The 26083-nt window shown below is 39.8% G+C and overlaps 1 protein-coding gene across 1 annotated transcript in view; it reads right to left on the bottom strand.

Moving 5' to 3' along the window:
- LOC115909979 (potassium voltage-gated channel subfamily KQT member 1-like) overlaps positions 1 to 26083 on the bottom strand; it is a 407425-nt gene that overhangs the window by 366489 nt on the left and 14853 nt on the right. Inside the window, exons 3-6 of the mRNA XM_030959748.1 lie at positions 13809 to 13935; positions 11630 to 11708; positions 9724 to 9820; positions 4490 to 4630 (exon numbers count right to left, since the gene is read on the bottom strand). Of these exons, the coding sequence (XP_030815608.1) occupies positions 4490 to 4630; positions 9724 to 9820; positions 11630 to 11708; positions 13809 to 13935 (444 nt within the window). The remainder of the gene's footprint in view (positions 1 to 4489; positions 4631 to 9723; positions 9821 to 11629; positions 11709 to 13808; positions 13936 to 26083) is intronic.

The raw sequence follows: 26083 nt of genomic DNA on the forward strand, positions 1-26083 counted from the left end.
GGACCTGAGTGGGACAGAGGTTTGGGGCTATTCCTGAAGAGCCCCAGCAGGATAAAAGAGAATTCATCATGAGCCAGAGGTTAGGAAGGACCTGGTGCAAGAGGAAAAGAGGGTCCAGGTGGTGGCTGGTCCATCAGAAAGGTTTGTCATGTAACAAGGAGCCCCTGCCTAATGGAAGGGGATAATCAGCTGATCCCAAAGCTGAAACCCACAGCAAGCCATAGGAATCCCACCTGACAGGGGCCTCAGCACCGTGGTCACAGCAGGACAAGACTCAGAGACCATGGTCTAAAACAGAGACCCTGGGCCATGGGGGTGTTGGGTTTTTGGCATCCTCAGAGCTCTGATGCCACCATAAAATGGTGTGAGAAACATGGCTTGGATCCATGAGAAGTGAAAAGGCTAGTGAGGAACAGAAGAGTTCTGTCATCAACACTAACCACTGGGGAGAGCTGTAAATAGAAAAAATGTACTTTTATTTGGATGTACCAGCCCCAAACCTAGTCCCCCTCCCTTCACTTTGCCTTGAATGGTAGCAGAAATACAGCCAAAACAGACTTAAAAGAATATGTAAATTTACACTGACTATAAAGAGGCTGCCTTTTATGGAAAAATTTGCTGACAAATGCTTAGATGTTATGCAAAAATAGTCTTCTCAGAAGAAACTATCAAGCAATAAAGGCATGGGAAGAATATGTTTCCTCCTACTCTCAGAGCTGGAAGAAAGATTTGCAGGGAAAAAATTAGCAACTACTACCAAACTTAGTTTTTCTAAGTTCCAAAAAATTGTTATGTCAGTGTTTATTCATCATGAATTCTCCACTTGATGAAGACCACTTTGTAGTAGCTATACCCTTGAATGAATGTTGTTCTTTTGAACTGCAAACTACTCTCAGCAGCTCTGCCTTGCTAGGTGTTTGTCCAGATTTAATGTGGCTGGTTAAGTGACTCAGGTACTGTGTGCTACCAGCAGGACAATGAGTTTGCCAGTCCCCAAAATTAAATAAGACCCCCTAAAATTCAACTTTGAAATGCACCATGTGTTTTTGGGCACTGAGGAGCTGAAGTTCTTAAACAGCACTTCAGCTCCTCAGTGTACCCAGATGACCCTTCAAAGTCAGTGGTTTTCCCTTTCTTTTCCCCTCTTTTTTCTTATGAAAAGCTTCTTGGTTTTTTGGGGGTGGCTTGGTTTTTCTGCGGTGTTTTTGGTTGGCTTTTTCACTAAATTCTCCAGCAGCCAGGACTTAAAACCAAACTGCAGTAATGCTGAGCTGCCTTAATTTTACTGTGGAAGACAGTATGAAAGCTGTAACCACAGAAAAGATGAATTTTCCACCTCCACAGCAGGCACTTGGCTGGTAGACTCCTGCAGGTGCCTGAACATGTCTCAGGAAGTTTTTCCCTGGCTACTTTAAGAGGGTTCCTTGTTGGTAATTTAATTAGCAGATGGAATACATGGAAAGGATTATAAATAATGTAATTCTCTGGCTTTCTTAATCACAGCAGAATTTTTTTTTTCTACTCGTACATCCCAAAGTTATCAGTATTTCTGAGCAGAGAATGTTGGGCTCTGGAAAATGACACCTCTTGTAACAGGGATTTATGATGGCACATTCCAGCTGTGCACACAGGCTCTGAACACACACATGTATACCTCAAAAAGGGAAGAACTCTGATTTAGTAGAAGTCAACAGAGCTGCTCAGATGCTTAAAGACAGGCAGGTGTCCTCAGGTGTGAGGAGTCAGAACTGCACACCTCAAAAAACCACACTAAATATAAAGGGATTCCAACTGCTACCTCTGGCATGGAAATTTACTGCTGGAAATTCTGAGCAGTTGATCCCAAGTACCTGTGCCAGTTAACACCAATTCACTGGAGCAAGTATTCAACTCCAGTCCAGTGGTACAGAATAGCTGAGCTTGCAGCAAGGCAAATAAGCATTACCAGCAGCAAGAGGCCAGCAGGAAGGGCCAGCAGAAGAGAAGCCTCCTTCTTCTGTGCTCTTCTTTCCTCAAGGGAAAAATACCCAAAAGGGACAGGGCAACTGCTATGACATGGGTTGCAATTCTGGCAGGCTGACCATGCTGTTGGAAGTGCTTTCACATGTGCCCTACATGCTACAACTGCTAAGAATGGCTTCATGTGAAACACAAGCCTTTGATACGTCTTTGGAGTTTGACCTGTTTGTCTGCCAAATCTAGGAGGAAAAAACCTTGCCTTTAACTGAAGCAGGTGAATGTAATTAGCAATTAATTCCAACTCTCATTCATTCTTTATTTTCTCTTTTCCCTGTATTTAAACCTTTCAGGTCGTTTGTATCAAGTTCAGCAAGCTTGCACTTTCTCCTCAAAGCAAAATGTTCCCCCTAATATACTCTGTGGTTTTTGTCAGCCGCATAAGACTTTCAAATACTTGGTACCAAGTTGGTTTTTTTTTCCAATGGCTCAGTTTTGAAAGGTAAAAGCAAAAATCAAATTTCACTCCCTAGTAACTCCACATCTGTGTTTCTATGTTCCAGGAGATTTGAAAAGAAAAAGAAACTGATTCACTTTGTCCTTTGTTCCTGTTCCCAGCTGTGAACTGCACCTGCACCGTGACTCACTGAATGCTGAGGAGGCCTAGATGCCTGAAAAGCTTGAACAACAATTTGAACAGTGTTCCTCACATGGCCAGAGAAAGAGGAGCTGATTTTATCTTGCTGCTACACAAAGCAAGTGAAGTTTTGGAAAATAACAAAACCCACTGAACACTTTGCATCTCCCATGCACACGCTTGGAAACACAGATCCCAAGTCATCTAGCTCAAGATACTGTGCACTGATGGTCTTCATAACTCCTTTGAAATTCCCAAAGTCCAAAATACTGTTGTAGAAACACACTCTGACTTTTTTAACCTTAATTTTGTTTACTCTTTACTCATATCAATGCAATAGCTTATAGTGATTAGAAGTATTTCCAATTCATACCTAAATATTCAATTCAACTAATGAAGCAACTCTGGAAAACTAGAATAAAAAAAATAACCCACTAAAAAAAAGAAACAAGGAAATGTAGGAAGAGTAAACTGGGCCCACATGGAATTTTTATCACACGCAGAAATTACTTGTGCATGAATATGCATGGATAAAACCGGATGCTAAAAGTGATCCACTGGTGTTTGAGGTGAACTGCTCAAATAACGTAAGAATAAGTGAGAATAAGAGTACTGGTTTGTTCTTGTAAATCTGGCATGGGGTATCTTTCAATTATACCCTGATTGTTTTTCTTTTAAAATGCAGCACTAGCTCTACTTCTGTGACACTCATTGCCCTCCACCAGCTACAGGTTGCTTCACAGCTATAACCATGAGGTTTCATAGACTTAAAATTTTATCCCACATCCACTGAGGACTTCAACAAGTGAAAGCTTTATGGGCTGGTTCATGGTTTCATTGCTTTCCAGCACCTTAGATTATCAGGTCCATCTGGCCATTGAGTGGCTTTTTCTTTTTTCACTTGATTCTTCTGGGTGTATACTTTTTAGCACAGTCATAGGTGATACTCTGCAGATTAAATAAATACTGGATCGCCTAGTGACAGGAAATGAATATTTAAAACATTTTCATAGTGAACCACTTAAAGAGTGGTGACTCAGGCTACATGTAATACAGTCTATAATTCTGTGTAGTTCATCGAAGTAGAGACTTTTGCAGCATCTAAGTTTGTTGTCATCTTATTGCAAAAGCTCCATACCTTCTTGGTGATTTTTCATGGGCAGCTCCTTATAGCACTGACAACTTCTTCTTCACAACACAGCCAACAAACTCCAACTCTCTTTTCTCCTCACTAACCCACTCTTTTATAGCACTGATCCTTATTGGACACAGCTGTGGCCTATTAAGGGCAGGCCTGTTCCTAATCTTTGGTAATCAGCGCAGCTGCAACTCCTCAGGGGTGAGATTGCCTTCTGCACTATCTCTATTCTCTTACATTCTATCCCCCCACCTACGTTAAAGATAAAAACCAAAAAACAGGAACCTATAACCTGCATCAAAGTCTGAATTATTACTGAAAGAGTGAGTTTTATACAAAAAGATAAAAAAAAATAGGATCATTAACGCAACCTTCACATATAGAACAGGTTTTTAAGTTGTGCACCTTTTGAGATAACTAAGCAGAGCTTAAAGGAAGTGATATAGATTTTGAAGGGGATTTTTACTTTTTTTGAGATGTGTTTACTTTTTGAGATTATTTTTACTTTTCAGATCTGTAAGCATTCGGTGTCCTTTGCTAAGAACTTGCTAACCTGCTTTCACAATAAAATTTAATACCCCTATAATTTATTTGTATTTCTTATATTCTTGCTTGTATCCCTCAGAGGAGGTTGTCAAGCTTCCTTACGGAAATACATTTTGCAAAAAAAGAAATGCCAGGTTTTTCTGAAAAGATCACAGCTTGAACAGAAAACCTTGGGCCCTGTTTGCACACACATTTTGTTGGTGAGGACTTACCACACCCCACCAAAGGGCATCAGCATAACTGGAGAAACCTGTCTTTCCATCCTCATCAACTGCATCCTTCTCAGCAAGATAAACAAAGTAGGATGAAAAAATTAATCCCAAGAATCCAATGTACAGCGTGGTGATGAGTTCCTATTAAAAGAGAAAACAAACAAGTATTTGAGGTTTCCATCCTATATACATATGTATATACATCATTGTAAAACATTGCAAATATCTGTGGGGTTTTTGCATCACAGTAGAAAAATTAATATGTCATATTTCAGGTTTGACATTTGCCTCTAGTAAAACAGCTAAAACATTGACTTAGAATATATTCATACCAGGCTAAATAGTTCAAAAAGCCATCATCATGGGCTTGATCCTTGGGGCAGCTAAATGTAGAGTGGGACATCCATCCTAATTATGGAATGGTAATAATTTCATTTAAGTGTCTACTCAAAATACTAACTGTCTAAACATTTTAAAAGTAGCAAAGCAGCTTTAGAAATGCCCTTTCTGAAGAGTATACTGAGAAACAGCAGCCATGTCTTGTGATTATGGCCATGCCTGAGCAGTGAACCTGTGTATCTGATGTTTAGACTGCTTAAGACTGGATAGTGATCCTCAACAGTTTCATGTTAAAATAAAATCTGAAGATAAAATATGCTAGGTAGATGTCTTGTTTTCATGAAGAACAAGGCTAGGGCAGACTTCTGTGGGGGTATGTTGCAGTCCTTGTGAATATACCATTTTCTCTAAAGGTTTTTGGGCCGGAGAGTTGTGTCAGACCTGCTGTGACTTAGATACAGGATTCTCACAGTCTTCAGGAAAAAAAAAGAAAGTGCTTGTGCACTTCAACAAGCCAAAATGTGTGGTGTCACTGAAGGAAAACCACATAAAGCTTTTAAAAGCAGTGCTAAATGAGATATCCACCTGTCCCTCAGGGAAATCCAATACCTAGTTATAAGGGAAAACAGCTCATTCTGATTACATAAAGCTGACATGCATCATTCCTTTATTTTCTTTGCACAAATTTGGCCATCTTTATCAGGAAACAATGTGGTGCTACATCTTCAGTGGCATCTTAAGTTCTTGACAGTCATTTCTCTCTCCTTGTGTCCCAGCCAATAAGGGAATTAAAATACTGCCATATGGTACATTTAAAATTAAAACCTGACTAGGAAGGATTGCCCCTGCTTTTAAAGTATGTCAGATTTTCACAGGTTTTCTGTAATATTCTACCCATGTTTCTTAAGCTGTTAGTAAGGGAAGGTTCCATTTTATCATCAAATTTCCCTCAGATTTTCTTTTTTCTTTCTTTGTTTTAATTTCCCTGTAAGAGCTTTCTGGGCAAAGGTAGCCCCCGTATCAAGTACCAACATTCAGCACCAGGAAATATAAATATTCTTCCTTCCCCTACAGCACTAATTAAAATCTGGGTTCAGGAAACCTTTAAGTAGTCTTGGCACAAAGAAAAATGGGTGCTTTTCCTCTAATCATTTAATGATGACCTAAATAATGAATTTTGATAGCATTTCATCTTGCTCATGGCCAAGTCTTTTAATTTAAGCCTTAACTTTTTGCAGGCCTGTTTGCTAAACAAGGCAGCTGAAAAAGGAAATAAACCCTGGGGTTTCAGTAGTTTCTCTGCTGGTTTTCTTTATTTTCTCACCTTTATCTCATGATAATGGAGCACTGTGTACTTGTAGATACGACTTGCTTTTTAAAGCTTCTTCTATTAACACAGACAATTGACTATAGATGATTATTGGAATAATTCTGGTTTAAGTACTTGTTTTTTGGGAAGCAGGCAGGAAAATAGCAGAGTCTTATGAAATCCTTCCAAAGTGGCTGAAATATCAACAGAACTACTGAGTTTATTTCACCACTGGCACCTCTCAGCTCCAGTACTATTCATCTGAAGACAGAATTCTTTTTAAATAAAGGCCAGATGAAAATGCAACTGCCTTGGACTTACTCTAAATGTCACCAATCCATGTTCCACGTGTATAGAGAGACTCTTTCATTATGAAGAACAATGGCAGCAATGTCATGCATACTTCATTTAAGGGAGAGTCAGAAGCTTTTTAAGTAACACATACTTCATGAGACATGATCACAAAACAAAGGGTATTCTGCAGGCATCAGGCCTTAAAATTACATATTTATGTGGGTTTTATTAGCTAAGAGCTTAAGAATAAGGAGTGCTGCCTAAAACAAATGTTTCTTTGCAGCAGGGACTTTCAGATTCACACACACAGGAAACAGTAAGAACAAGAAATGCACAAAGGTAAATTTGAATACTGAGAGAGTTGAGTCAGCACATTTTTTAAACTCAGCTATATCTCTGTTTTCAGTTAAAATAAGGACCACACAATACAAACTTCAACACTTGGAAAAAAATATGAGAATCCCTCCTGTCCTAAGAGCAGTGGAAGACCTCACAAAGCAAGGTGAGGAAGGAGGAAAACCAACCTAGAGGCTCACAAGCTGGAGCTAGAGTGGCTAACTTGGCTTTTCAGCAAGCCTCAGCCATTTCTCCATGGCTTTCCACCACCACATGTGGTATTGACTCGCGTTTTGTTGCCTTTGGCAAGAAATGCTGGTAAATAAGCTCAACCTGCTGAAAATAGAAGAGCATCCTAGACAAACTGGGCCTGAGTGAGCTAATTGAGCTATATGTAAAATTCCAAAACACGTGGAAATGGTTGGTGACAACTTCACTAAGCTCTTCAGGGCCCAGGGAGGTACAAGTGCTTGCTATTTTCACAGGGCACCAAGATGTGAATTCATTTTCTCACATTGCTTAAGGGTTTAGGGGCTCATGTTTTCTGAAAGAGTATTGAACGCAAAAAACACCAAAAATAGATGAGGACTTTGTACTCTGCCTGTGAAGAAAAAGCAGCTGAGGTGTTTTTGTTTTGGTTTTGTTTTTTTTTTTTATTTTTAAACAAAAATTTCTTTCAGAGACTGGACAGGAATAAAGGTTCCATTTTTCCTTCCGTTTGGTACCGTGTTAGGGTTTCAGCTACACTTGTCCAATGTCAATACAGAACTGTGTGCTTGGTATTTTTTTTTTCTTAATGTGTTAGTGGGTGATCTGCTTGGATAAGTACTACAGATCTGTGGAGTTTTATTTATCACCATAATCACTTCTTTGGATAAGCAGAACTTCAGGTGCGTTTACTCATAAATTTATTTTCCAAGAATTTTTTTTCCCTTTTAAACCATTGAACTTTCTTATGCTTGTGACACACAAGTGTTGTATTTTGGAGAGAGTATTTCCTGATTCTTGACTAAAACTCTGAACACCCACAGGAAAAAAATGTTCCCAAACATTTTTTTGGATATCAAGTTATTTGGATATCAGCTCTGCCCTAGCAAGATACCCAGGCAATGCAAGCATAATAAATGGAGACCACACAGACTTGGAGCATTAAAAGTCATCCTGTTGTACAGTATAAAAGGAGGCTTTATCCCATAGCACTTTGGTGTGCATCACTTCTGCACAGCCATCGTGACATAAAAGTTCCTACTGTACTGGGGGAAAAAAAATAAAAGGAAGAAAATTTACTTTTAGTATTAAATTATTGGCTTGGATTAAGTGCAGCACATTCTCTGTCCCAGAAAAACAGTTTTCCAAATAGAAAATTTAAAAATGTCTGCGTGGAAATTTGTAACTGTTTGTCAGTATGTGGAGAACAAATCTACACTCATAAAAACAAGTTAACCACCCTAACAAGTGGGATGTGGAGATTAACAGCAGAGTATTATCCCTCCACAGAGTGGCATGAGATGCAAGACTTCAAGGCTAATGATATAATTTTCCATTCTATTAATGAAGCTAATCATAAAGAGATTCCATGAAGACTCAAAAAGAAGCCTTCAATTAGAAATATTTTTAAATCTGCAGAAAAACTTTTAAACTCTTCCCGCTTAATGAGCTTTCACACAGAAAAAATTATTTCAAAGCTTTAACAGACATGCACCTATTTTAGCCAGGTTTCCCTCTGTGACCACACCCTTGAAAAAGTAACTTTTCTTACACAGCATCATAACACAATTCATTTTTTTTTAATTTACACAATGAATTAGAAAACTTTGTGTTCAAGGTGAACACAACAGAAATATTTAAATAATAGACTTCTTCTAGCAAGGCTTTCCCATTAGTGTTTGGTTTTCCCCAGGAAAACCAAGCTAGGAATACACCTTCTGCAGAAATAGTGGAGAGTACTTCCAATATGAAAGGCAGCCCAAAAAACTGCATTTAAGAAATTACATTGAGGGATAACATCAAAGAGTACAACAGCTAATTAATAAACCCAAACCCTGGTGTTTACACCCTGTTAGCCACTACCCTGAATAGCAAAAATACCTTCCCATTTTAAAAGGAGGACGGAACATACGATGGACTTTCAAAGTATTTTTTTCTCTTGCAATGTAACATCTCATTTATGTTACCAGCTGTCCTGGGTTGTAAGATTTGTGTGTATTCTATTTGCCATCTGTTAGAGGTGGGGCAGTTATCTTCTGTTAATTGGGCAGTTTTCTTTGTCTCTTCCAGAAACCAATCCTCCCTCAGGGAAATATCTTCTGTTAATGGGCTATTGAGTCTCACTGCATGACTGATAAAATTACATCATCCCATTGGGAGAAGCTCCACCCAGGGGGAGGAGCCAAGCATTTCTACCTGGATAGAATCTGAGATTTGGAACACCAGAGACAGTCTTTTCCCGCTAGATTCCCAGAGGAGCAGCTTTTTTCTCCCATTGGATTCCCAGAGGAAGACCAAACCCATCTACACCACCACAGGAACTTCAGAGGAAAACTCCACCCTTCTACAGGATCCCTGCTCCAACAGAACCACATCTGTCACTGCAGGAGGACTGGCCCCACCATTTAATGGGACTTCTACCAACACCCTGACCAACAGGGTGTCAGGGCCTATTTTGACTCTGTCAGTGGTTTTTTTTTTGTTTGTTTGTACTGCTGCATTTGTATTTTAATTGTCCTAGTAAAGAACTGTTATTCCTATTCCCATATCTCTGCCTGACAGCCCCTTAATCTCAAAATTACAATAATTCAGAAGGGATGGGGTTTACATTTTCCATTTCAAGAGAGGCTCCTGCCTTCCTTAGCAGACACCTGTCTTTTCAAACCAAGACACCAGACCATTATTTGAAGCCCACAGAGAGAATTCACTGAAGCCAATGAATTTTAGGGAATGTTTAAAGGCTGAGTACCTGTCGATGGATGAAGACCACTGACCCCAGGAGTCTCCAGGTGCCTCCCTGGCGGTCAACGTGGAGCATCCGAAGGATCTGGAGAAAGCGAATCCCCCTGTAAGGAAAGTGAAGCATTAAAATAAATGCAATAAACACATAAAAATGCCTGAGGACAATACTGCCTTATCCTCCAACTGATTATGTCCACTCACACACTGCTATGCTCAAGGACTGTGATAGCACTGCTTCTGCCTGGGGAGGCATCACAGGCTTGAGGCATCTCTGTGTTTAGATCACATTTCATTATAGTCAAATTTATTCAGAAATGTTGACTACAAAAACAATTATTTAATGGGAAAACAAACCAAATCAGGGGAAACCTGATATAATTTCTATGATTCCAAACTTTAAATGCCTTCTTTCCAAGGAAAACTTCAAGTTTTGCTAACATAAATGTTAGCAAACCTTTTTCTCTATTTGCCAAAAGCAAAATATGAATCAAACATGGCATTACTGAAATCCTTGTTGTGTGAGTTATTGAAATATATCTGATATCACTGGAAATAGATAGAGTCCTATGTGTTTTAGGAGAATAACTAAATCAATCATAAGCTCTAAATATTTTCAACTAAATAAAAGTAATTATCAATATGGTTCTTCAGCACAATTTTATTCCATGGAAATATTTCATTTAGTTGCTCTTTTGACAATGAATTTTGTTTGCCTACAGTTATCTTACTGTCTTATCTCTGAAACAAACCAGTGAAAAGCAGGAAAGGATGAACACTGAATTTATCTACCTGAAAAATTTTTGACAAGAAGTTTTTTTGGCTCTTTTTGGCAATCTTCAAGATTTTTTTTGTGGATATAGGTTTTGGTTTTTAATTCAGACTTGCCTGACCCTGCTGTGGAGCAATGATAACACTGCAGGGATGTGAGTTAAGGTTCAGAAAGCATTCTGAGGTGTAGGACAGTGACTATGGACTCAGCACTGGGAAAGGCTTCACTGAGCCCAAAACCCACTGGGCTCCCATATAAACACATAGGAAGGACTTTCACTGAAGTCCTTCCTATGCTTCTAGTTAAATTTAAAAAAACCCTTGGAATTTCTACAAGCACCTTCCTCTTTTCCTATAGGAGCTGATATTCCTGCTGCCTGGGGGGAGTCTTTACAATCAGGTAAGGATGAATGTTCTACGGTATTAATTACCTTAAAAACACTCTGTACATTTAGTTCTACCCAGTGTTTTCCTACACAGCTGGACAGTTTAGACAGTACTGGACATTCCCACTTCCCAGTTATTCCACTGCATGGGAAGCAGAGGCTTGTGACAAAGCATGCAGCACATCTTGGAAGTCAGGTTAGGAGCAGGAAGTACATCTTACTGCTTATCATTCTTCTGTTTACTCACTTCACCTCCCAAAACAAGCCTGCAGTACTTGATGCAAGCTGAACAAACATTGTGTGCATCAAATGTTTCTGCTTCATGTACAGCGTGAGTTACTCGTGCCAAACAAATCCACCAAAGCATAATTACTCTTTAAACAAAGTAATTACTCATACTCAGAAAGCACCGAGTTAAGCACTGTCTGGATTACTTCTTAAATAAACCCATGCTCTGTAATTCTCTCTTGTCTCAGAGAGACAGTTGTTTGATGTTTTAAATAGGACACAATGTTTCATTTTTTCCACTTGGCTTCAGCATTGCCACCATTTTTCATTTGCCTTGTTCATGCACTCGTTTCCCAACCAGTCACCAAGCACAACAGCACCCAGTCCCCCAGTGCTTCAATAGAGTAACTTTCCCTGTGTTAGGAAAACCAGACATGCAGTTTCATCGGGAATTAGGCAATCAGATACACACTTAACAACCTCTGTGGTAGAGGTTATTAAGAGAAGAACTGCAGAGACAGGAGAACCTACCTTATTGCAGAGGTGGCAAACACCTGCCCATTGGATCCTATGCTCAGAACAATAATTGAGGCTACTACCACAATCAGATCTGTTAAAAAACAAACAAACAAATGATCAAAAGAAGAAAGAATGCATTAATTTGTTTTTTTGCTTGTTTTGTTTTTTTTGTTTTTTTTTTTTTATCTCAGCACTGAAAAAACACAACAAATACAGACTAAGGAAAGCACGTCAAAAAAGAAATTGTTAGCTGAAATTTGGTGGGTGTGTTAAGTCTATGTAATAGTTTCACATCAAAACCCCAGTGGCTACAATTTCTTCCGGGATGAATTCAGTAACAGACTTTTCAAAGAACCTGACGGATTAGGCTGCTTGCCACAAAAAAATGCAAAGGCATTTGTGCATCCTAGAAATGAACCCATATTTTGGCTCTAGGCTTCTGATCCAAGAGGAAATGTAAGGGTTTTTACTACACAATAATGAAATCCATGAAGTGAAGTATCCTGCATACATACACACATACACTTAGTTTGAAAGCTGTATGAAAGCTGTGAAGCCAAGCTTTCAAACCTAATGGAACTGTCAGAAGAAAGGCTGGCTAAAAAAAATCAGAATTGTGGGTTTACTTTGTGATACTGTCTTTATTTGTATGAAAAAATAATTGTTTCCAGAGTTCTTTTTTTGTTTTGTTTTGTTTCCACAACTCTGCAGTTTACACAGTTCCAGCTTTATACAATGCAAATGATAGATTGAGTTTACAATTGAGACAACATCCCCTATTTTCCCTTATCCCAGTTCAGTGAGCATGTCCATTTCTTTTAATTATTGAGCTTTGCCGTAACATTATTCTGAGAAGATTTTTTTTTTTTTAAATTTCCTTACAGGCATTTCTGTGGTGAACCTCTTTAGACCATCTAAATGCTTCCCTTTCAAATTCTAACTAAAAACTAAAGGATAGTATTATAAATGGCTAGCAAATGGAGACAGAATGAGGAAAATCTTTGGCAAACTTTCCTTTGCCAGTTTGAAACAGGCAGCACTTCCTTCTTCAGGGCACTTAACAATTATACAGCACTTCAAAACTCCAGCCCTGCTGACTTCACTTGCAGCTGTGAGGGCTCAGAATCTCTGCAACCCAACTTCAAAATCTTCCTTCGGACATCCAGAAAATGAGGCTCACTTGTGAAAACTGATTTTAATCAACTTTCCATGGGATGTCTGGGCAAGAGGCAGGATGGGATCCAACCTGAGCAGCAACAACAGTTTCCTACAGCAAGGTTAACTTGGTTTTCCCTCTCCTTTAAACATTCTCCTGCCTCATTTACAACCATGTAGCTGCTGCAACAAGTACTGCAAAAGTTCTATAACCAACAGCATCCTTCACTCTCTGAGTTGAATTAATTTCCAGTATCAGTCTGATTTTTGCTGTAAAAGCTGGATTCCTCCTCAAGGGAAAGCACACAGTTAGTTTAAATACTGTACTACACTAATTGTGCAAGAATGAAATGAAAATGAAAATGAAAATTAATAGAGGGATGAAGCTACAAAAGGAGCTTCCATTTGGGATTAATCTTAGCTTTTTAATGCCTGACTTTAATGCAAATTCTTTTATGCTGTTCGTTTATCATGTATGTGTGTGAATGTATATTTGTAAACACTGGAATTTGGGGTGGGTTTTCTTCCCATCACATCATGACACAGATCTTTGCCCATTAGCAAGTGATGCATCATGTCTTTACTAAATTGTCAGACATAAACATCTCCATCTGAAGACAGGCACTAAAGGTGGGAAAGACTGATGCTTAGAAAATGAGTTCAACCACATAGTGAGAGTAAAAGAGATTTTTTTCATTTGCACTTTCTTCTTTTCTGAAAGTGTTCTTCCTGCTAGAGATATTTATTTTTCTTTCTTTTGTTTGTACCCAAGAAAGGATTTTGTGTTCAAAATCTTGTCAATTTCCTGCAATTAGCCAAGTTTTAGTCATTTCTTCACTTTACAGTCCTGCCTTTCTAAGGTTGATGTCTGCCTTAGACATATTTTAAGTGTTCTAGCAACCCAAAAGAAGAAAAATCACAAAGCAGATAAATGCTTGAGGGGTAGACATAGCTCAGAACTGCAACAAGGTCCCTGCAGAAGTGGGAATGTTTATTTACACCAAGCAGGAGGGCTGCAAAAGAGTTCAAAACTTACCAATGATGGATATTGGCTTCCTGGCAAACCGGATCCTGCCCTGGAAGCCAACATATTTACTCCTGCAGCCTGCAGACCACAGCCGGACCAGGTACTCAGCACCAAAAAACACTACCAGAACTATTTCCTAACAGAGGGAAAGGGGGAAGAGATCAGAGTTGAGTTTTTTCATCATAAGCACAGTTTGCACATCTAATTTATTAGCAGGACTAATACAAATGAGCTTGTTGAGATAGATGTTGCAATAAAAATGATTTAGCCTAATCTGTTGACTTTTTGTATGCATATGCCAGGCAGTAACTAAAAGGGAGAGATAATCAGTTCCTGAATGTGATTTGCATGAATAAACAGATGGTTTAAGCTCCATTCCATCAGCATATCATAGGGAAAACCACAGCATGATTCTTCTTTTGTTTTGACACTTCCTTGCCCTCCAGCCTTTCCCCACCTGGGTTGCCCTCCTCTGGACACACTCTCATGTTCTGATGTCCTTCCTCTATTGAGACACCAAAACTGTCCCCAGGACTCCAGGTGGGGCTGCACCAGTGCAGAGCAGGGTGGGGCAGTGCCCTCCCTCCATCCCTGTGCCCCCCAGGACACAGGTGACCCCTCTGGCTGCCAGGGCACGCTGGTGACTGGCATTGAACTTGCACCAAAACCCGCAGATCTCTCTGTGCAGGGCTGCTCTCCAGCCTCTTGTCCCACAACTTGGGTGTATAACCAGGACAGGCTCACCTCAGGGGGAGAATAAAGCTCTTGCTTTTGTGCATTTCCATACAGTTGGTGATTGCCCAGCTCTCTGGTCTATCCAGATCTCTCTGTGAGGCCTCTGTACCCTGGGGGAGTTCACAGCTCTCCCCAGGCCAGCACAGATGTCAAACTAACTTAATGTGCATCTGATTTCTGAGTCTTGACCACTTAAAAAACATACTGGAGAGCACTGGCTGTGAAGTTGAGCCCTGGGGTACCCCCAGTGACTGAGTGCCAGGCTAGTGTGACCCTGCTTGCTGCAACTCTTTGAGCCAACTGCTCATCCAGGGTACCATGGGCTTGTTGAGCTCTGTGCTGGAGCGTTTATCCACAAGGATTCAGTGACAGACAGGAGCAAAAGCTTTGCTGAAATCCAAAAAGCCCCACAATTTCTGACTTTCCTTAGTCAACTATTCGAGTTGTTTAAGCAGGACTTTTCCCCATGAACTTGTGGTGGCTGTAACCAATGACTGTGTTGTCTCTTGAGTGCTTTGCAATATCTCCCAAAACAACTTTCTCCATAATTTTAACAGGCACTGCAATGAGACTGACAGGCCTGAGATCACCAGGGACTTCCTTCTTGTTCTTGAAAACTGGGACAAAATTTACCAGCTTTCAGTTTCGTGGGACCTCTCCAGACTCTCAAGATCTCCGAAAAATAAATTGAGTGAGGTCCCACAATGACATCTGCCAGGTCTTTCAGAATACTGGGATGGATCCCACCAAGCCCCATGATTTATGCACATCCAGCTGTAGCAGCAAGCCTCAAACACGCTCAGGGTGGACTGAGATTTTACCATCCCCCCAACAGTCATGGTTTTCCAGTGGAACTCCAGACTTCCCAGGGCCCGTCATCGTTGAAGGTAGAAGTGAAGAGGACATTAAATGTCTGCTTTGTCTACATGGCTATTTTGGGGTGACCAATCTCCTGAAGGTGTGGCCCAATGCTATTTCTGATTCCCCTTTTGCTATGAACCTATTTGTAAAACTCCCTTTTATTGTCCTTCCCACTGCTGGCCTGCTTGGACTCCAATTGAATTTTGGCTGCAGTAATTATCTCCCTACCTTGGGACAGAATCTCCTCCCATGTCACCTGGCCCCCCCTTTCCTCCCTGAGTTCTAGAAGATCCCTGCTCAGCCAAGATGGTCTTCTGGCCAGCTTTGCTTGACTTCCAACCCTTTGGAATTGCCTGTTCCTGTGCTCTTAGGAGATGGCCTTGAGAAGGTGACCAGCATTCAGAGTCCCAGTACCTCCAAGAGCAGGTTCCCAAGAGACTTTACTAACCAGCCTCTACTGTTCTCCACACATCCAGAATCAAAATTTTGCTGGCAGCTTCTCTTCTATCACCAGCTTTTTAAACTTGGCTCCTTCAAGGTCACCAAGACACAACCAGCAGCCATCACTTTGCCCACAAGTCCTTCATAAATAACAAATCTAGGAAGACACCTTTCCTCATCGACCACCTGGGCCAGGAAGTTCTCTTCAACGCGCTCAGAAATCTCCTGGACCTGTTTGAGTCCTCTGTATGATATTCCCAATTGATATCTGGGAAGATAAAATCACCCATAAGGATTGGTGACACAGGTGAGCTGTGCATCCAACATGTAAATAAATGAATTATCCGTATTTTAATATTGCTCCCCTCTTCAGCACTGCATAGTGAAGCACTCGTGCATGACCAAGGATGGGTGCAATTTGAAATACTTCTAAAGAAAGCAGATTAGTGAAGATCAAAACGTGGGCAGACTCACTGAGATCTTTGTTCCCCCCTTCCTTGTTTTCCTCTCTGTAGCAGTGTGGTAGCACAACCCAAGCACAGCTTCTAGGCTTTGTTCCAACCCAAACTGTACCCAGTAATTCAAAGTCACCAAACACCTACTGCATGAGTTACAGCTTTGGAAAATGTTCACATTTTAACTTGAACGTGCTCTCAATCTGCACCTGGGGGATTCTAAAGCACACAAAAAGCAAAACACACTTAAATCACAATTTTCACTGAATGACAATACCAACTTTATTTTAAAACTGACATTCTGAATGGCTCAAGAGAGAACAAAATATTTCAAATCTGAAAAAAAAATAAAGAGAAAACTCTACACTAATTTGCAAAAATTCATGTTAATTTTGATTTTTAACCAAGTTAGGTTAACATTGCTGTGTTCACTTCAGCCTCCTTGTTTTGCCTGGAATGAGAACTAAGAAAATATGCACAGTCTTCCTCTTTTTTGCATGGCACCTTTCAGCCTGAATAAACCAAGGGTTAGTACAAAACTAAGAAAGCTTACAGCCATTTTCGAGGCAGAAGCATAAGAAAATACACAGCATATTAACTCCCCAAGTTTCATTTCTTTAGTATATGTATTATCAAGAGCATCTACAAGTAATTCTAAGTTTGCATTCTGCCTACAGTCTAAATAGAAATATTTATTCAAGTATAATAGTCAAATCAAATCATAAGAACAATCTAAAAAGGAAAGAGGAAAATTATTGTATTTCTGGAATCTTGCAAGATATTTTCTCACTAATTAAATTGTCTACATTTTTAGAAGGTTCCTGGTATCATCACTCCAGCACTTTGTTTTTCCTCTTAGGAATCTCTAAGTTCCACTAAAGGAAGCAGAGCACTGTTTATGGCAGTGGAAGAATCATTTTCATGGATCTGTATGTTACAATTGCTTTTGGTGAAAAGCTGCATAGTGAGGACACAATCAGAGAAGTGCCAAGGAAGCAAAAACTTATATTTTCCTTGATTATCCTCTGAGGGCACTTTTAAAAGCTAAATTAACACTACATCTGGCCTGAGGGTATTTTATTATCAGAAACTATCTTGGTTATGTCCAGAAAACCCTAATGAAGTCAACAAGGTTGCACAGTCCATGGTAAGGAAAAATGTTGACAGGAAGGAGGAAAAGGAGGAAGTTACATCTTCAACAAATTCGACATTAATTACTTATCACAGTTCATTTTGTCCTGGACAGGCGTCCACATTACCAAAACCACAGCCATTAACACATTTGTTGGCAGCCTCAGACAGGCCAAAGACCAAAAAAGCATGGAAACTGGACAAACATCACAGTGCTGCAGGTGGTCCCTCAAAAAAATCAAGAAAGATTGTGACATTTACACTCTTGTTGTGTGTACTCCTAATGCAAGATAGGAGACATCCATTTCCAGAGTTGCCAAGGCTGATCAATCTTCACCTCACTAAATTCACCTCCCAAAAAATTCCCTAACCTCCCTCCTTTTCCTCTTCTACACATAAACACTTTTCAGAGCCTTAAATTTATTGCCTCACATTTACCTTCTGGTAAAAGGAAAAAAAAACAACCCAGCAATTTTCTGTAAAGCCAGAAAAAAGTATTAATTCTCACTATAATGGTAACAAATGATGGTGAGAACTTGTGGACAAAATATGAACCAGAACAAAATCAGCAGAAACAATCTGCAAATGAAATTTACATCCATCTGTGTGTCAGTTTGAGATTGCTCTCCAGCCTTCTGCAATTTTCCAGAACCCTTGCTTTCAAAATGGGATTACGCTCACAAGTAACCCACAAACCCTTTGGATTTTGGCTCCCAGCAGTGTTTTTTCCCTTCTCCTGGAAGTGGTCAAGGAAGAAATGCATGAAGAAGGATTGTGAGCAGATTTAATAGACCTGGAAAGCAGCTTGGCATCAACAGAAAGCCAGGGATGAACTCCTCTAATGAAACTGAAACCAAAAATAGTGAGTGGGAACAAGCCATTATTCATAAAAATAAGATCCACATAAGGGTTGATTCTTCACACTCACATGTCACAGTCTCTTCCTGTTTTGATCGTGGCAACTCAAATTGCCACAGGAATACCAACAAATGAATTTAATTACAGATTTTAAACTGGGTCTGTGCTGTCTAACACCTCTGCTAAAGTCAGTAGCAGCATTCCATTACTCTGTGCTTCTCCCTGTTGTCTGGGAAAAAACTTAGGGCACACTATAATAGTCCTTGCCCTTAAATTAATTTAATCTTTGAATTTTTTTTTACTTTTCTGAAGTCTATCCACTGCATAAATCTTCCCTCCTGCCACCAAATTGATAATAAAATAATACATAGTCATGTTTATGCTATTTCTATTATAATTTCATTTTATTAATTTAATGAAAATTTTGCAAAAATAAGCTTAAAGGGAAATATGCATACAAATAACTTCCACCCATATCTAATTCAATCAATCAAATAAAAAAACCCTTGTGGAAAAGCCATCAACATTTTATCCAAGAATGTCATTGATGACCAAATTAAAAAATGCCTGCATTAACACAGAAACCCAACACTTTTACACAGGCATGTGTGTGTGTGTAAATTAAATATATAGCCTGGAATTTATAATTTATCCCAGTTTGGTTATGGATAACTGCACTGGGGAAGCAGGAGAGGGAAGTTCGCCGGAGTGATTAAAGTGCACACATGAAAAAGAAGGGTATTTTCTCAGCTGCAGCTGTGTTTTAGGTGGAGAGCACACACAAGGCTCTCTTCACTTTTTTTATTGGAATATTTAGGTGCTGGGGTAAAAGGAGGAAGTGGGATGGCTAAATGAATAGTGTGTTCTCACGGAGATTCAATCAAGGAATGGCAGCTCCAGACAATGAAGCCTCAGAAAGAGGCATAAAGGTTTAATAGTCCAAATGTTTGCACACGTGTACTTATGTCCCAAATTTAATCTGATAACCTGTCTTCAAGGTTTTCCAGTCCTTACAGTTGAAAATGTCCATTTAGTGACCTGTTCAGTTAAATAGCTACTCAAATGCCATGAAAACCTACTGATACTGAGAATGTTTCTTTTCTACCATCATGCTGGCTCTTGCAAGGATGAGAGATGTCCTAGGTGAAAACAGAATACCCAATATACAGAAGAAAAAATGCCAAATGCTGCTAAATGTCCTATAGTACCATTAACTTACACATTTCCAACTTTGGGGTGAAACCAATGCACTCAAAGGCTGTTGTTTGGAAACAAGGGGATTTAACATTTCATTAAAAATACACTTCCATGCACACCTGACAAATAACTGAATTTGCTGATTTCTTACCAGGAGTATGCTTGTCTTTCATTTTATTGCTGTTTACGGTTTCCTGCATGGAATGAAGCTGTACACTCCTGAGGGAAGCACAGGGTGCTCCCCCTGTGACAGCCACATTCAAGTGAGCTGGTTGAGTCACAGAGGAAGAGTTATTTTTTAATTCTATTTAAGCAGATAACAATTTTTCTCCAAAGAAAATCAACAATTTTTGATGAGGACTCTTTTCTCAATTGCTTCATTCTGAAAGATACCACTAAGGTAAATATCATCAAATAGAGAATGATTACGATTCAGTAAGTTAGTGCCTGAAATTCTAATTTCTCTATAGATCCACAGAAGTCTTCCAGCTCCCTCCAGCACATCCCTGAAGGGACCACTTCTGGTAGGTGGTGAAGGGTTTAGCCTTGCTCCTGGCGTGGAAAATAATCCAACGTGAATACGCACTTCAGAATTTTAAATCATTACTTCCATGTTTTTCTACCTTTAGATTTGGGAGGGTGTCAATATTTTGAGGAGAGGAACTGAAAAAACCCTGCATGTGTCTCTCCACCTTCCCCTCATTCCCAAGAAATGTTTCTCAATTCTTCTGGCCACATTATAAAACTCCTTTGCACAGAGAACTCCACTGAGCCCCAGTGAGTCAAACTTGACTAAGGGAATTACGAGCCCGCCCTTTGTTAATTAGCTTTGTTAATCAGCCTTACTTATTGCAGAAGGATTTCTATTTCAGACATTTGAAAAGCACACAGCAATCACTGAGTGTGTTCTGTGGTGCATTAGGCACAAGGTAATATAACCCACAGGAATAACTGAATTATAATTCACACTGAGAAGCTTGAGAGTTGCATTTGATTCCAGAAAAACAATGGCAACTCAGCAAGATCACTCAACAGACAACTTGAGCTTATACAATGTGTTGAAAGACTTGTGGACTCAGTTTTTTTTTTCTAATATATTTTGTGTATAAAACAATGTTCCTTCTCTATTATTTGTATTGTAATAATATAATATTCCAAATCTATTTTTTCATCTTCTCACAGACCAACAAGAAGTTCAGAAAGAGACAGGGATTCTCCTCCTTGCTTTCTCTCTCAGAAGTTCACAGTAATAAAAGAATACAACAAATGCTTATGAGCCATAAGTTTCTTTTTATTCATGTGTATTCTGCACTCACAGGGTCTGGCTCTCCCACAGTATACAGAAATTAATGTATTTTCTCCTGAGGCAGTCTGGCTGTCAGTGCCTTTATGGAACTGGACACCTCATGAACACCTGCTGTCACCAGGCAATATACACTGCAAAAATATCACAAAATGCCAGGAATTATTATGGGATAGCCTGTTAGAAGTCCATTATCAGCTGTAAGAAACAGTGTGGTGAGGCCAGCAGGAAGAGCACCTGTGAACTCCATGTATTGCACTATCCAATGGTCACTCCATCAAACAGACCTGGAGAAGGCTCTAACTGTTCATGCTATATGGCAAAGACCAGATTTAGAATTATAAACTGGCACAGAGGCAGGAAATAGATAAAAATTCCCCCTTTTCTACTTGCTAACGCTGACTGTATTGATGGGATGCAGAAAACAACCTCAAACCTATTAGAATGCATCTACCAGAAGACATAGAGAATACTCAAGCTTTTTGCAGGCTTGTTTCTCCTCTGCTACAGGTTGAGCTGACCCAACAGCTACACAGCTTCGATGGGAGATGGGGCAAAACCAGAGACAAACAAAAAGCAACAGGAGAGCTCCTCCACTGCAGACAGAAAGTCCTCAGTGGAGGAAGAGAAAGAGAAAAGAGAAAAAGCCACCCTGATGTCCAGTTCAGAACCAGAGCAGTTTAACAGTGACATGCCTTAGCTGGCTTAGGTAAGTCAATTATCATTTGGCTCTCTGAAGTTTGAGTACTTTGGGCAGCCTTGCTTATATTTAGAGCAGGAGGATGTGTGTGTTCATGGCACATGATGCAGAAAAAAATCACATAAACCCAAAACTAAGCAGTGACTTTGGGACAGCCATGTAACAACAAGGACCCATCTGCAGCCAAAAACTCTTCCACAAGATCCTCCTCCTAAACACAGCCACAAGGTGAGTCTCTGGCCCGAAAACCTTGAGCACCAGCTGGTGTGAGAACTTCTGATTTCACATCTCAGCCTTTGTTCCAACAGAATTTGCCAGCATGGGAGTGCTAATCCATGCTAAATGTAGTCACCACATGAGAATTTCCAGCAACCAAGAGGGCAGTAAGGACTGACCATAGAGGCAACAAGTGAGGACTCTCTTTTCAGAGTCCTTGAGGGAATTGTGTACCCTCTGGCGCAGTGAACTACAGGTGTTCATGTGTTTGGGTGAGATGCCAGTGCTTTTTCCAGCAAAGAAAGGAAATTCTTCTGTATATTGGGTCTTCTATTTTCCTTTTTCAGAGGAAAGAAGATGCATAAAGTCTGTATCCAAAAGGGAGGTACCACAGGGCCTGAACTCATCAGTTGAATCAATATGATTTATAGCAAAACCAGTCTATTTCCTTCAAGTTAAGAATACACTTAGTATTCTTAAATTTAAAAAGTAATTAACATCAACATACTAAATCAGACAAAACTTTTCCCTTTACTCCTGTAACACTATCATTATACAAATTGTTTGTTTATTGTGCTGTTACAGTGTGTAAAAACATCGTGTGTATGATGAAAATAATATTTTGTTGTTGTTTTTAGACTGGCACAGTTAGTTGTCCCACAAGCTAAGAAGCTCTCTTTTTACAAGGTCTTTTGCAACTAAATAAAAATGAAAATCGGCCTTTTAGAAACTACCATGGTGACCTCTCCTGGTAGAAAAATATATGACCTCTAACCATGAAAACAGATTAATCCTCAAAAGAGGTACATTTTATATTTTATTTTTTCATTCCATATCCTGAAAGATCTAGATGCCATTTGCAAATCAAAACTGACACACAAACTACTAGATCATCAAGAAAACATTACAGCCTCTTGCTGTAGAGGCAAAAGCCTAATCAAGAGGCCTTGGCAATTTTTAGAAACACTTTTTCAACAAAACAATCATAGAACCAGATAAAATTATAACTGTATTATTAGAGAATTAGAATTTAAGACAAAATGGAAGGATAAAATGTTACCTAAACGTGGGGCAACTGGGAATGAAACTCAGCTGTAACTCAGGATCCTCTTGAGTGTTGCCAATACTTTATTCACAACTCTGCCTTGTTCCACTGCACTTGTTTCCTCACACACTGTACAAGAACTTTTTAATGCATCAGATCCTAAGTACTGCTGGATAGACCAGTGAGAAATCTTCCTCTGGTACAGATACAGGACCAAGTAAGGCTGGGGAAGCTACAGATTCATTTTCATACCACACTACAGGCACAATCTGAACAAAAACCAATGGTACATGCATTTAAGCTTTGTACATTGTTAAACAGGATGCACACTGTCATTGTGATCCAATTTTTAACAGTTTTGGAAACTCCAGGCTTCTCTCTGCAAGTATAAAAGATTCAGAAAGAGCTGTGTTCTTCATTACCCATTCTGTTGGTGTTTACCAATACAAGTCATTGTGCCAATGCCACTGTCACTCCCCTCAAATGCTGGCTACTAAATACTCAGCAGAGGGAAAGAAACACAGTCAGGAATTAACAAATCTCATACAATGTGTATATATGGAAAAATTAAATTGGAGTATGTCAGACAGAGGTGGGAAGAACTCTTCACAAGAGTGACAGGGAACACACAAAATATTTGGTAGCATGAGAACAAACACATCCTTCAAACAACAACATTTCAAGTTCAAGACAAGCAATTTCACCAGTCCTGCTATTGTGGAAGTAAACTGATTTTATCACAGTGAGGATCAGATGGAGATTTGTCTTCTGTTGTCTTCTGTTTGTAAGCACAAAGAACAGACGTTTCCTTTGAGCCCAAGCAAGAGCATCAAATAAAACAACTATGGCAGAGGGGAGGCCCAGCATCAGTGTGTACCTGAACCTGTGGCTATGCAACGTTTCCAGTCATCTCAAAGACAAGAGAATGGCTTTCACACTGGGCTAAAAGTCACATTCCTTTCCTCCAGAATTCACTTCAATTGTCAGAGACTTGAGAACATATGCTTAGGAAATGGGAGGAGAGTAAACGTTTGGGGCTTTTTTTACTCTTAGTTCCAGCAACTACTTCTTCAGTCCCCTTTAGTATTCCAGCTACAAACATTCTGATATTCCCTCCTTGGTATATTCATAGAGGTTGTCTGAATTGGTTTCACACCTGACAAGGAATTCTCTTAAACCATCCAGATGTCTTAAGAACATTAACCTAATGACATCTTTGAAACACCAGGCTCTGGTGTCTTAGGACACAGCTAGTGCTACATCTGTTACCAATGCCTCATCTCTACTCCAGTGACTCATATTATCCAAAATTGTACTTGGCACACCATCTCACCCTCCCTATGAAAATACAAAATCATTTCCATGTCTTCAAGTACCATCCCTTTTTTCAGGCCTTAACAACTTGCAACAGGACATTTTTGACATTGATCTTTCCCAACTGTTAATCTACCTGAATATAATGAAAAGCAGTTTTCTCACAAGTGGGGAAATACCACAAGCATCACATGCCAGTATTTATTTACTGCTGAGGGCAATAAAAAGAATTAGAGGGTCCTTCACTCAGGAGAGAAACAAACCAATTTCACTTTGGACTTGATCCACTAGGTGCTTTGGCCCAGTTTTGACTCTCACTACACTGGCAGTGTCCTCTGTCCCCAGTTTCAAGAGAGCAGGCAGAATGCACTTGGGGAGATAAAACTCTAGTTTTATGAACAGTCAGCTGTGGTATGAAGTACATCAGAGTAATGATCCTCCCAGGAGTAAAGAGAACAGCAATCTCCACGTTTCTGTGGGGTGAACACTTTCCTGGCTCAAATGAGAGAGCCAGTTAAAAAATCCTTGAGGTAAAAGTGGGAAGATGTGCTCCAAGCAGGAGTTCAACCATTTAACTCCTGACAAGAAGTGTCCCAACTCTATGAAAAAGAACTGATTTAATTAGCTCTAAAAACAATTTTCTGTAATTGAAGTGAATTTATTTCAGACCAAACCAAGTTTTAAGACAAATGTGTTCTAGGCAAGTGACTCTACAGTGGCCAGCAGAACAGCTACCCTGTGTACTGGCCATTTCTAGGAAGGAAACTAAGGAAACAGCAGGAGGAAAAACTCCAGAGGCATTCCCCAGGGTAAGGCTGTGACACAAGGAGGCCAAGAATTGTTCCACTGACTGTGCATGATTCATTTGGCATGATTCATAGCATGGCAGTGCTATGTGGGCACTCTGAGAGCCACACATCTGTCTCCATCTCGTTACTCTTTGTCCAAAAATGTGTCTGGACATGCACATTCCATCTGCACAGAAACAATCAGCTGAGCCAGGATCACTGCTCCCAGCAGCACCTGTGCTGACCTGCAATCACCACAGCTCAGGGAGCAGGAGAGGACCACACAAGATTGGCAGAACACTGCACTTTGCCTGACACTGAATTGTGGCTTAGAGGCCAAGCAACATTTGCTAGAGGATTAACTCTAATCAAGACCTCAGAATAACTCTGGGATCTAATGATGGCTCAGTCAACTGCATGCAAAAGCTGCACATGCTAATGTAGCCTAAGCCTAGGAAAACAAAGTAACTGATTTTTATTTTCAAACCAGATGGAAAACCAAATTCTATGACATTAAAATTCACCATTTGGCAAAAGGAAACTACAATAAGAATACTGAGATCATCACACACTGAGATCAGAGGATTTGAGTGGCTAAAATACAGATATTGCAAGGAACTGTTTGAAAGTTACTTACTTCATTTTTATCAAGGATGCTTAATCTCCATTTTTCACTCCCTAATGGTGAATAGAGGCAGGGGGGAACAGAGGAGGGACATTGTCCTGTGTCCTCATGCAAGTTAATTGTGCTTTTGATTCCCACCAAGCAAGCACCAACTTCAAATCTAAATCACTGGTGACTGCAGTGTGATAGGAGCTCTTCCTTCCTGTTCTGTAGAGTAGCAAACCAGGCTGACAGAAATCACCTGCCTCTGAAGAGCAATGTTCTTGGCCAAATTTCTACCATAAGGTTTAGAAAATACACACTTAAAAATTAATTTCTATAGAATATCCTGTTCCATTCTGCCTATGACGGATGAACACCAGTTGTCCACTATAAGAGATATACTTTGGGAAAGGCAAGTTCATAAAAACTGGTAATCTAACAAGTGTCCTCATAGTTCAAGGATCTAGAAAAAAAAATATCCCCATTAAACTGTGACCTTTCTTTAATAAAAGCAGGCACTCTTTTAAATGTCCTGCTCGCATGCTATGCATGAGGATTTTTAACAGTTATCTCCCTTGCTCACAGAAAGCAATTTGGGTTTAGTCAAAGTGATCAGCCCTTCCCCAAAAATAT

Source organism: Camarhynchus parvulus, chromosome 1A (genome assembly GCF_901933205.1).
Source record: "Camarhynchus parvulus chromosome 1A, STF_HiC, whole genome shotgun sequence".
NCBI classification, from domain to species: Eukaryota; Metazoa; Chordata; class Aves; order Passeriformes; family Thraupidae; genus Camarhynchus; species Camarhynchus parvulus.